The sequence below is a fragment of the Kryptolebias marmoratus genome, linkage group LG6, assembly GCF_001649575.2.
Source record: "Kryptolebias marmoratus isolate JLee-2015 linkage group LG6, ASM164957v2, whole genome shotgun sequence".
Classification (NCBI taxonomy): domain Eukaryota; kingdom Metazoa; phylum Chordata; class Actinopteri; order Cyprinodontiformes; family Rivulidae; genus Kryptolebias; species Kryptolebias marmoratus.
In genome coordinates, this window is record NC_051435.1 from 29,575,373 (window position 1) to 29,588,653 (window position 13,281).

General features: G+C 40.4%; 1 protein-coding gene across 1 annotated transcript in view; it reads right to left on the reverse strand.

The window, feature by feature from the left end:
* Nucleotides 1-4,333: 4,333 nt before the first annotated feature.
* Nucleotides 4,334-13,281, reverse strand: part of LOC108250220 (potassium voltage-gated channel subfamily H member 1) — a 119,400-nt gene continuing 110,452 nt past the window's right edge. Inside the window, exon 11 of the mRNA XM_037976295.1 lies at nt 4,334-5,977. Coding sequence (XP_037832223.1) covers nt 5,132-5,977 — 846 coding nt within the window. The 3' untranslated portion in view covers nt 4,334-5,131. The remainder of the gene's footprint in view (nt 5,978-13,281) is intronic.

A 13,281-nucleotide genomic window follows, 5' to 3' on the forward strand; every position in this document is an offset into this window, starting at 1 on the left:
CATAATATAAAACTGCTTATTGTTGACAGTTGATATCATTTTTCTATAAAACATTTGAATTCTTGCCATGTAGAGGACAGGATATCGTGTATCTGTGTTTACTATGATTTATTTACTGTTTTTTCTTCAGTCTGTTTTTTTTTCCTTTCCTTTATGAATTTCCAAAACAGTGCATATCCTTAATAGTAAAAATGACATTTTTTCAACATGTTCATGCACAGTCACAACATCCAAGTGACAGACAGCAGGAAGAAAAACAGTGTATTTGAAATGTTTAATTACATAGTCAGTAAAGATGGTTTTAGTCTATCCTTTAGGGAAAAAAGCTATCAGTCCTTAGCATCATGCAGTGGTGACAGACATTAAAGTTCAGACATGCTCATGGTACAAGTGTGAGTAACAGAATGAAGCACAGACAACAAGTTTATCATTTAAGACAATAATTGCATATTATTACACTTATACAGCATGTATGGTTTACAAAGGTTAAGACAAGCTCTTATTTAGACATTTCAAGTCATTGCATTGTTTTAATGATAGGTAACATTTTTTTATTGAAAACAAATAAAGCATCATGTGTCATTAAATTATTGGTTCAGTTTATAGATAAAGTTTTTTTTATTTTTGGTTTTATGTTTGCTTTTTTTATTTTTGGTTTTATGTTTGCTGGTCTTATTCAAATTGAGATATGTGCAAAATATAATATTGCTCATTACTATCCTGGTTTGCCAAAATTTAGCGTAACATCTGAATGTAAACATGGTAATAAAATTGTTTTGAAGACCCACATGGTCGACAGGAAGACAACTAAACTTGCATCTTACAGACACAGATTTGTTTACACCCTTTTTTAAAAGACAGAAAACCCACAAAGGTCACTGAAATTACTTGAAACTGACAAAATAAAATCTAATTAACTAATGAACATTAGATATCACTTTTGAATTTTGGTTTAGCAGAATTATTATTTTTTTTGTTATTAAAAAAAAACTAATAAAACAGGAGTTGACAAAAAGGATGGTACCATTAACTTAATATTTTATTGCACAACCTTTGAAACAATCACTGCCAACAAGCAATTTTTGTAACTCAGTATTAGACTTCTGCACAACAGATACTTTGGCCCACTCCTCAAAAGCAAACTGTTGCAGCTGTTTCAGGTTTGAAGGGTGCCTTCTCCAGACTAGATGTTCTGGTCAGGATTGGCAAGTAAAAACCCAAGGATGCAGAATGAAACACTGGACTTAGGTGCACAAATAAAGTAATTTAATAACAAAAATAAAAAGTTGACTGGGCAGCAACAAAGACAAAAAATAAAAAACAACAACCAGGAGTTCACAGAAAAAAGGCAGGCAAGTAAACAGTATGACAGAATGATGAGACGATGAGAACTGGAAGTACCAGGAAAGATGAGAAACAAGGGAATGCAGTTGGTCTGATTAGTAATGAGGGAAAGGCTGACTGAGGGAATGCAGTAGAGAATGACACAGGGGAAAAAAAACAAAAAGCAACAAAAGACAAGGAACAATAAATAAAAATAACTCCAACTCAATAAAATAAACACAAAGAACACAAGATCATAGCAGTTTTAGGTCCTTCCACAGATTTGAAATAAGATTTAGATAAAGACTCCAGTCCAGTGTTTTGTTCTGAGCCATTCTTGCATGTTTTTAGCTGTGTATTTTGAATCATTATCCTGTTGGAGAACCTATGACCTGCAACTGAGACCAAGCTTTCAGAGACTGGGCAGCACATTTGGCTCCAGAATGCCTTGATAGTCTTGAAAATTCATTGTACCCTGCAAATATTCAAGACACTCTGTGACAGATGCAGGACAGCAGCCCCAGAATGTATCCCAGGCTTTTCACTGTAGGTACAGTGCAGTGTTCTTTTCTGTGTACGCTTCTTTTTCAAGTCTGTGATCATAGCGTTGATGTGACTTGTTACAAAAAAGCTCCAGTTTTGTCTCATCCGTCCAAACGATATTCAACTAGTAGGTTTTCAGCTTATCAATATGCATTTTGCCAAATTCCAGACTCACTTTTTTCATGATTTGGTGTCCTTCTCAGTTGTCTTTCACTAAGTTCACTTTGGCTCAAACAGCACCTGGTGTGATCTGACTCTGATATACTTTGACCTTGGAGTTCACCTCTAATCTGTTTAGAAGTTGTTCTAGGCTCTTTGGTTACCATTTGTATTACCCATCTCTTTAATTTGTCATCTTTAGGATACATCCAGTGAAATTGTCTATAGTCCTGTGAATCTTAATGTGCAGTATGTGCAGCTGCAGTCACAGGAACACCAAGCTGCTTGGAAGATGGACTTATAATCTTTACCTTTAACATGCTTGTCAATAATTTTCTTTCTTCCCTCCGAATACAACTCTCTTCTCATCTTTGTGTAGTCCACACCATGACACCACACCGCACAGTGACTACTTTTTACGCTTTAAATAGGAAGACTGACTGATTACAAAATTGAAGACAACTGGGATACTAATTACAGGACACACCTTAGTTTAATATGTCTGTATAGTCAATTGTCTTTCTAACCTTTCTCGGGGTTAAGGTTAGTTTCAACAGATTTTTAAAAATAATTCCATGAACTGAAACTCAAAAGCAGTGGCTGAATTTCATTTGTTGATTTTAGCAATTTTTAAAATTATTTTGTCAGTTTCAAGTTATTTCAGTGACCTTCAAGGGAATTTAATTCTTTAATGAAAGGATACAAACAAATTTGTTTGCATCTGTACATAATCACATCTTAGATACAGGTCAAAGAAAATTCTGATTGTCTGAGGTGAAACTGTTTTCTCATACTAACACAAACTCTTAAAATGTACACATTCATTTCTAACACATTAATTTTAACATCTTTTGTCTCTATGTGTTTGTTTGCAGAGACCTTTTTTATTGACAGTTGTTACAGTCAGTCACTCTAACCTGTGGTGGTTGTTACTGTCAATTCTGTTGACTGAGAACAACAACAAAGATGGTAAAAGTGGTCACAGTCTCCTGGCTTCACGCTTCCGTAGAAACCTCCCAGAGACGCTGGGGAAAACCTCAGGCAATACGCTGTAAAATGACAATGAATCTGCAGATGCAGTGGGGATAAGGAAGAATTTCAACACCTAAAAATTAGAGGCTACAGGTGAGCATGACCGTAAAGTTAAGTCTCTAATATAAAAGTGGTCATTTATTGCAAACTACTACTGCAGTGAGTGCCATTAATACCGGTATAAATGGCTAATCTGTAATGTTGCCATAATATCTCACTTCAACTGTAACCAATGACAAAATCTAATGTGGCCTTAAAAGCAACTAATGAGCCCTTCCTCATAAAAGAGAAACAAACTATTGAAACAACACTGATTCGGGAAACTATAATGTGACTGTTGCATTTCAAAGAACAGAATAAGTTTAGTTTTTGTGTAAGCAATTAATGACTAAAATTTGTCCCAGTTAGCTTTTAGAAATTTTCTATTAGTGACAGACATTGGAAAAGTACATCCTTTGTCAGCTCAAAGGTTTTACATATCAGAGCATAATAAAAATGATCTGGTCTTTACCAGGTTATATATATTCTGTAGGACATTATCAGTCTCAAATGGTTGTGGAGGAATTTTGGCTCACTCTTCTTTCCAATGTTGCTCCAGTTAATTGAGTTAATTGTAGACATTGGTTTTTTGCACAGCTCTCTGAAGGTCCTTCCTCCACATTTTCATCAGGTTGACTACAAGTTGTCCAAGTCCTGTGGCTGCAAAACAAGCTCAACCCATCAGTCATCCACCACCATGCTGTCAGTTAGTATGAAGAGCTTGTTGTGATATGCTATGTTTATTTTTCACCAAATATGGCCATTTGCATTATTGCTCAACATACAGTTAAAACCAGAAGTTTACATACACTATATAAAAATATATGCATTTTTTTCACACTGTCTGATGTGAAATCAGAATAAACTTTTCCAATTTTAGGTCAATTACAGTTTTCAAAATGATTTATATTTGCTAAATGCCAGAATAATGAGTGAGGGAATGCAGGATTTTTGACTGTGGAAGGGGCAAGGCCAGACGTAGTTTTTCACACACAGCTTTTTTATTTTAGCTTTGTTTTTGTTTAATAGATAATAACATGGTGGAATATGTTGTCTGTTTTCTTACACTTGAGATTATATTTGAAAAAACAAATAGAATCTAGTCAAGACCAGACAATTTTTACTGACTAATCCATGAAACTGACAGAGTACTGTTTTTTTCCCCTTGATTGTATTTGTTCTATGAAGGTATTCTGCATCAGCCACAATTGAGCCATGTTTGCAGCGAGGTGTACTGAGTCTCTTTTATTTGCATATTGAAATTAGGCTATATCAGGGGAAACATTGAGTAGTTGACAACTTTCACTTTTGCTATTTGCCAACCAAGATTTCTACAAGGTAGGGTCTTAGTCTTATCAGCATTAAATCTTTTACATTCATTCAGAATTGAATAAGTAATAATTTTATTATCAAGGACTTCTCACATTTGCACAAACAAAGCTTACTCTTTGTAATGTGGACATTCTTATGAAACCAATTCAAATAAGATTAAAGAAGTGTTCACATGTAAGATCTGACAGATTATCTAATATTAGCTGAAATCTTTGTCCATGGTCATCAAATTATAAGCTTTTCTTCTTAAGAATGTTTTGCCTTTCATTGATGCTTGTAAGACCAAAAACATAATGCACTGCAGTGACATGTTATGCAGAAAACTAAAGGTATATCCAGACTTCTACCTTTACTTTTAAATGAATTTGAGATCAGCATAGATATATTCCAATATATCCTTCATCACAGTGCTAAAGCCCTGTTTGAAACAACAATAACAAAACCACCACTTATTGCCAATGCTACCAGATCTAATCCTGTCACCTACCACAAAGAGCAAAGTGGTCCACTGTAACTATTTGAGTTAAAATAATTTTATATTAAATTTGTCTTTTTTACAGTTAGAGACTTTTAAAATAACAAAAATATCAATCAAAATGTGCCATTGTTCTGCGTGTAATCAGGTGCTAATCTTTTATGCCATATGCCATATGGCATATGGAAAGTTCAGAATGGATTCCCTCAAACCAAGTTTAGGTCCAGTTTAAGAAAAGCTGTCCTTGTCAGAGTCAGGGGAGGGTGGCCGAGAGACCTCCAGAAAGGACTCAGATGACTTTCTAGATTTGAGAATTTGAAGGAGTTCTGCTAGCTGAGTTTCAAGTGCTGCTATGCGACTGTTTAGAGATTTCATGTCTCCTCTTAATTCTTGTTTCAGTTCAATAAAAGACATTTGAATGCTATGCTCTGGTATAGGACAAAACACCCTTTTTTCATCAGATTGGACTGGACTACTCTCTTGTGGTGTTCTGGCATCCCCAGCATTGTCTAAACGAAGATCACTCTTTGTAATGCCACTATCACAAGAATCAGTTTTCTTGAGTGACATTTCATCATGAGACGTAGTTCTATCAGGCAGCATTTCCATGGACTCAGCCTTGGACACACTGTTCCAAGATTCAGCTTTCACAACAGACTCCTTGAATCGCCCCCAGCCTTTGGCCTTGTGAGGCTCCACTGATTTACAGCCAGTCACGTTGCCATTTTGAGTGAGAGACGCATTGAGCATGACTCGGCTGGTGGTCCTAGATGAAGAAGATGCTGTAGATGTGGAAAAAGTGGTGGTTGTGACTGGGCTCTCGGTCATAAGCACAATACTAGTGGAGGAAAGTATCTGTGGACCCCTGGGTTCCAGGTGAGCAACACCTTTCTCTACATCACCTAAACCTTGACTGACCCGCTCGGCTGCAAGTCGGGCCTCCCTTTGCTGCCGGAACCGCTGGAAGAGTCGTCTAACTGGATGGTCTGGAGGGAGGTTAAGAGGTGCTTCATCCTTTCTCTTCAGCTTCTCCTCCTCCTCTCGTTTTACATCACTGATCTTCCGAAATATCATCTGTTAAAAAAAAAGAAGACAAAAGGTTTACACACATAAGAAAAAAAACATGTTGTGTAGATACATAGTTCTCATGACTCACGGTAGAGCATGGATGTGATGTTTATAGATGTGTTAGCACTTACAGCCTAGAAACTGATTTAAGCTTTTTACCAGCCTGTAAATGTTAGGTCCGAGTATATTTGGCAATTAGATTGTCTTTTTAAGAACAGATGTGTTTAAAAATGTGTTTATTTGATTTTCATTTTAAAACACAAAAGATTCATTTGAAATATGAGCTGCTTTTGTTTCTATGGTCAGATGGTGGATAAGAAAAAAAAAAGATTTTCTTTTATAAATAGAACTGTAAAGGATGCTATAAGAAAATGCATTTCAGAAATTACCCAAATTGTCACAATCTTTGTGTTTCATTTAAACTATTGATTCTGTTTTTATTGCCCCAGAGACTGCATTGAACCCTCTCCTGCTGCCTGTGAGAATTTTCTTCACTTTTATATTGAGAAGATAACTTTCACCAGAGCTCGAATTTCACTTCACATGTACCCTCAGTCTGTTCCCTCCTCTCCCGTCTTTAACAAATTTAACAGGTTGTAGCCTGTCACTTTGTCATCTTTACAGGAGATTGTTGAACTTTTGAAGCTTGTGTTCCCTCGTCCGGACGCGGGTCACCGGGGCCCCACTCTGGAGCCAGGCCTGGAGGTGGGGCACGTTGGCGAGTGCCTGGGGACTCTCTTGTTTTGCTGGGGGTCTTCAACGCTCACGTGGACAATGACAGTGAGACCTGGAGGGGTGTGGTTGGGAGGAATGGCTGCCCTGATCGGAACCCGTCACAACGTGGACAGCGCCTGGGCCGTCCACGTCGTGACAGACGAGACTGAATCAGGCTGGAGCGGGGCGTCCTACCGGACCCTTGTCGAGGCTGGCTGGAGTTAGGCGTCCTCCCGGACCCTCGTTGGAGCAGATTGGCGTGAGGTGACCTCCCGGACCCTTGGCGGAGCGGAGCGAGGTGTTGTCCGGGACCCTCGGCGGAGTGAGGCGTCCTCCTGGACCCTCAGTAAAACAGACTCGAGCGACTTTGTTGACCCCCTTGAAAACACTGGCAGGTGGAGAGGCGTCGCCTTCGTCGACCCCCCTTGGAAACGCTGGCAGGTGGAGAGGCGTCGCCTTCGTCGACCCCCTCAGAGATACGGCAAGGTGGAGTGTCGTCGTCGCTGACCCCCATGGAGACACGGGAAGGTGGAGCGTCGTCGCCGACCTCCACGTAGGCACGGGAAGGTGGAGCGTCGTCGTCGCCAACCCCCACGGAGACAACAGAAGGAGGGGTACCACTCACAGAGGCAGACACGGCAGACTTGGCAGACTTGGCTGACTTGGCAGACTCTGAAAAGTGCGGCGCTGGAGGCACAGAAGGCTCTACAAAGTGTGGCACTGGAGGGACTGCAGGCGGCTCTGGAGATGAGGCAGAATAATAATAATAATAATAATAATAAATCCAATTTATACCGCACTTTTCATTAACAAAAATCTCAAAGTGCTACACATTGCAAATTAAAATCAAAGATAAAAAATCAGAGATAAAAACAACATCATAAAAAACATGTAGAAGCAGAATAGGCTTGCTTAAATAAAAAAGTCTTCAAGCCTCTTTTAAAATCAATCAATGGTTGGGGAGCTCTCAAATAATCTGGGAGAGAGTTCCAGAGCCGGGGGGCAGCGACAGCGAAAGCCCGATCTCCCATGGACCTCAATCTGGAGCGAGGAAGGTGAAGGAAGTTACAGTCTTGTGATCGTAGAGATCTGGTGGATGAATGAGGAATGAGAAGGTCCTTCAAATAATCCGGTGAGGTCCCATTTAAACACTGATGGGTGATGAGCGCGATTTTGTACTGAATCCTGCAGTTGATAGGAAGCCAGTGAAGATCATGCAGGAGAGGTGTAATATGGGCAGATTTGCGGGCCCTCAAAAGAATCCTGGCTGCACTGTTTTGAATGTATTGGAGCTTCTGAAGATGTTTTTTATGGATTCCAACAAACAGAGAGTTGCAATAATCGAGCCTGGAGGAGACAAATGCATGAACGAGAGTCTCAGCATCAGAAAAAGAAAGAAACGGACGAATTTTGGAGATATTAAGAAGATGAAAGAAACAGATTTTAAACAGATGCTTAATGTGATTTTCAAATGTAAGTTGAGAAGAAGAGTGACTTGGGTGATCCAGCTGGCTTGAGTGACTGGGTGAACTGGATGGCTTGGGTGACCGGAAAAGTGAGGGTGAAGGTGGCTGAATAACTGTGGATGTGTTGGTCAATTGTCCTTTTAACCGAGTTATTACAGAAAAGATGCTGGAGTAATATGGCAGACTGAGTAGACCTGGGTGGGACAGGAGGATTTTTTCTATGAGAAAACAGGTGGCGAGGTTGTGTTTGGGGTTGGTGTTTGTAGCTGTTAATGTAAGTAGTCTATTGATTTAGGAGGAGATGTCCATGAGCTCAGCCAGCGAAAACTCAGAGTTCATTATATGGGTGGAGAACACAGAATAGTCCGAAATTGTACTTGAACCCAATGAAGAGTGTGAAGCCGAAGCTGGAGGATGTAGTGCCATGGAGACGGCTGATACCGGGAGAGACGGGGTGACTGCCACGGTAGGAGTAGGTGTATCTAGCCGATCCACCGGAGAGGCAGAGGTGGCATCCGGCCGATCCACTAAAGAGGCAGAGGTGGCGTCTGGCCACTGACCCATAGGAGAAGCCGTGGTGGCGGCATCCAGCCGCTGACCCACTGGAAAAGCTGTGATGGTGTCGGACTGCTGACCCACCGGAGTGGCTGTGGTTGGCAGAACGGACACCGGTGGCAGGGGAGACTTGGAAGCTGCCGCAGGCAGTGCCCTCCTCTGACGACAGCGGCCGTGGAACGCTAAGGAGATGATTGCCGGAAGACGGGGTCCATCAAGGAAACTGAGCGGATGCTCCTGTCTCAACTCGGCCAGAATCTGGGCTTTCTGCTTCGGAGAGAGGTACTCCCCAGCGTCCGAGTCTGCTGGGTTCGTTGGAGGCTGGTTCATTCTGTCAGGACTGGTGGTGACGGAGGCGAACCCAGAGAGCAGACTCGTGACAAGAACTAAAGGAAAACTAATTTATTAAGGTGAAAATAACAGCTGAAGTGGCAGCGAAGCAAAACAAAACTAAATGCAGGAGAACAAATGGGAACACAGGAACGAACGAAACAGGATCCTAAGGATACAGTCCAGGAACACAGGACAAGAACAAATGAACAATGAACCAGCGGAGTAGTGGAGAGAGTGACCGGGTTTTAAGCACTGAGGATAATGAGGTATGTGGGCACAGGTGAATGCTGATAATTGCTGACAGGTGGAGATGGGCATGGCAGAAAAACAAAGTACTGACTGAGGAGAGGTGTATGATATTCAAAGACAACAGGGAACAAGCACAGAACCAAAACCAACCCCCCAAAATATAAAAAAGGTTAAAAAACAAAAACAACTGGACTTCTATTCTGTAGTTGAAGACGTTTCGCTTCTCATCCGAAAAGCTTTCTCAATTCCAAAAACAGAGAGTGTGGCATTTGAGCTTTTTAAAGCTGAGATGTGATGTAAGACAGATTCACATGAAGATGGATCTCAGCTGAGTCCTGTCCAGAAGCCACCTCTTCTGGACAGGACTCAGCTGTCCACCTACACCTCAAGGATAAGGGACACTCTTCTGAGGACCAAAATGTTCATATTTTGGACTGAGAAGAAGAAGATGTTTGAGAGGGGGGTAAAAGAAGCCATCTATGTCAAAAGAGAGAAACCTACATTAAACAGAGGAGGAGGTCTCAGATTCCAGCTTTCAAAAACATATAATGGAGCTTTAGGCCTGATTCCCAGTCAGTTTCACTCCAATCAACACCTGCAGTCATGTGGCCAGAGGGGCCCATCAGTGAGTCAGACAAACAAGGACCCTAACGAGCCTCCATTGTTAGGAGAGTGAGAACAATCTGCAAGCAATCCAGCTTACATCACATCTCAGCTTTAAAAGCTCAACTCCACACTCTCTATTTCTGAACTGAGAAAGCTCCTCGGATGAGAAGCGAAACGTCTTCAACTACAGAATAGAAGTCCAGTTGTTTTTGTTTTTTAACCTTTTTTGAATTTACCATGGCCTGGATGACTGAGAATCTACACCAGCATAAACCCCCCAAAAAACCATGACTTGTCTCAAAATGATGCAGAAAAACTGGTCAATGCAATTATCAGGTCTAGGATGGACTAATCTAATTCTTAATTAGACTTAAAAAGTCTTCAGTTGTTCCAAAATGCTGCTGCCAGAGTTCTGATGAGAGTCAGGAGGAGAGATCATGTTTCTCCAGTTTTAGCTTCTCTCCATTGGCTCCCTGTCAAATTCAGAATAAAATTTAAAGTCTTATTTCTAACATACAAAGCTCTCATCAACCAAGCTCCATCTTATATTAAAGATCTTATTGATCCATATTTTCCTAACAGAGCACTTCCCTCTCAGACTGCAGGTTTACTTGTGGTTCCTGGAGTTTCTTGTGGAACCAACTTCCTGTTTCTGTTCATGAGGCTGACACCCTGTCTATTTTTAATACTGGGGTAAGACTTTCCCTTTTGATAAATCTTAGACTGCTGGAGGACAAACTGACTACATCCTTTCCTGTTCCTGTCCTCTCAAACTGAAGCTGATCAAGGCAGACCCATCTTGAACCTGGTGTTGCTGAAGGTTTGTCCTTTCCACTGTTACCAATGTGCTGCTCAGGATCAGAGACTGCAATGAAGTCAAGATTGAATGCAATCTGCTGGTTTCCTTAGAGAGATAACTTTTACTAAATAGTTTTTTATATAATATGTAAATGTTTTTGTACAGTGCCCTGAGATGACTTTTATTGTGAATTGGTGCTATTTACATAAACTGAATTTAATTTAGCCAGACAGACAGAGCATGTTTGCAAACAAAACCTGTCACAATATTTCTAATAATAATTTAAATATATTGTTTATATGATTGTTTAAAGCCTTAATTGAAATCAAGATTGAAAATTTGATTAATTGCAAAGCACTAATCCAAAGTCTTCGTGATGTTGTGAGGACTTGTAGTAAATTAATTTCCTACTTGATAAATTAAAGCAGCCAAACATGGCCACATAATACTGTTCTTTAGACAGAGCTGAAATAAAAGATGTATATATAAAATACATGTATAAAAATCAATGTTATAAGTCAGTATACTTTGATCAATAAAAAGACAAATTTTGAAAATGCTTGTTTTTTATACACCACCATTTGTGGTTTGTGGTGTTCATGGACAGAGTCATCAAGAGCAGCAGTCCCCAACCTTTTTAGCTCCACGGACCGGTTCATTATCAGACAGTACTTTCACGGACCGGCCTTTAAAGGTGTGGCGGATAAATACAACAAAATAAAATTATAAGACCAGCATGAAAACAGGGGTATTTTTTAAAACATAATAAACATAAATCCAACGTGTCCTCGCAGCTTTGTTAGCTGCATCCTGGTTTTGCATAATCAACATGAATAACACCCTCTCCTCCCTCTAATGTTCTCTGGTCAATATGACGTTCACTAGCAAGGACCACGCCAAAATATGAAAGTTTAAAGTTTTAATGATGAAGGGATGAAGGGATGAGGGGATGAGGGATGGAGGGAGGAGAGGATGTAGAGATTAAGGGAAGTAGGGATGCAGGGATGAAGGGGTGAAGGGGTGAAGGGATGTGGAGATGAAGGGAGGAAAGGATGAGGAGATGAAAGGAAGAATGCATGAATGGTTGTCTGAGGAGAGTGCTGAAGGGCTTGAGATGTGAAGACTTGCATGGGGTTTGGTCTTCAAGAAACAAAACTCTTATTTTATTTTTTTTCCCCGAGTCAGCGTTGGACCCCCCAGACGGACCTGAAGTGAGAAAATGAAAAGTAGATATAGTTAAGAGGGTGAGGGGGGTGGGGTTGACGAAAACATAACAAACTGAGTAGAATGAGTGAACGAGGTATAAGTAGACTGCTCAGAATGATTAGAGGTGTGGTTTTGGGCGAGGCCCTGCTCCCGAAGTTAACTCATTAACTCCATATGTTTAAACATGTCCTTTAAAATCAGATACACCACAAATATAAAGTGCACAAAGAATACAACTCACCATAACGCCAAATCAGTGGGAGCCCTGTGCCTGTTTCTCAGTAACTCACTCTTGATGTGTGTCAGAATGCTTATCTATGTCACGTGATACGTTACTGCTAAAAACAAATTCACAAGCAGCAAAACGTCTCTGGAAGCCCTAGATGAGACTGTCTGGTCCCATCTAGGGCTTCCAGAGACGTGAGTCATAGACGGATGTAGTGGAGCGAATCTGGTCATTTTTCAAAATGAGGGCTTAACACAAGTATGATGTAGGACTGATTATCATTTGTGAACCTGTAATGATCAAACCAAACTCAGAATGTCGGCCCTGCAAACCTTAATATCCCCTGAAACAAGAAGCCATTGATGGTATCACACCAGTATTTCAGTCTCTTCTACAGGCAGGTGTGATTGTTCCATGTCCCAACTCCCTTGTGCCCACACCAATTTCCATTGTAAAGAAGATTGAAGATTCTGGACACCACACAAAGAGCTGCTTTGTTCAGGATCTTCAAGCTGTGAATAATGCTATACAGCCTAGCATCCCTAATGCCCCAAACCCTTACATTATTTTGTCTCAGGTAATTTCAAATGAAGTACTTTTCTGTGGTTGACCTTTTGAATGCTTTTTGTCCTGTTCCCATTCATTCCAATACACAGTTTGATTTTGGTTTTGCATTGCTAGGGTTACAGTTTTACTCGCCTCTGTCAGAGTTATTGTGAAAGCCCAATCATTCATAATTAGTGTCTGGAGCCTTCACTTGACTCAATCCAAATCACTCTAGGCTCTGCCTTGCTGCAGTATGTTAATGGTTTTTCCTATTTTTGGCCCCACTAAAGACCAATGTGAGCGAGACACAATTGCAGTTTGGCAACACTTGGCAGCAGAAAGTCATAAGGCCAGTTTTTCAAAAGTGCAATTTGTCCAAACTGAGGCTTTTTTTAGGTCATGTTATTTCTGGGGAAGGGGAAACTTTGACTCCAAAGCCTGTTGAAGCCATCCAACAAATACCTAAACCTATTACAAAGAAACAAATGTTGTCATTCCAGGGCATGTGTTCTTACTGCCACTTGTTTAGACAAAATGATGCTCTTTTGGATAAACCATTGCAGGAAAGGGAAAGGACAAAAGAAATCAATCTGAAAGTGAAAGACCCATT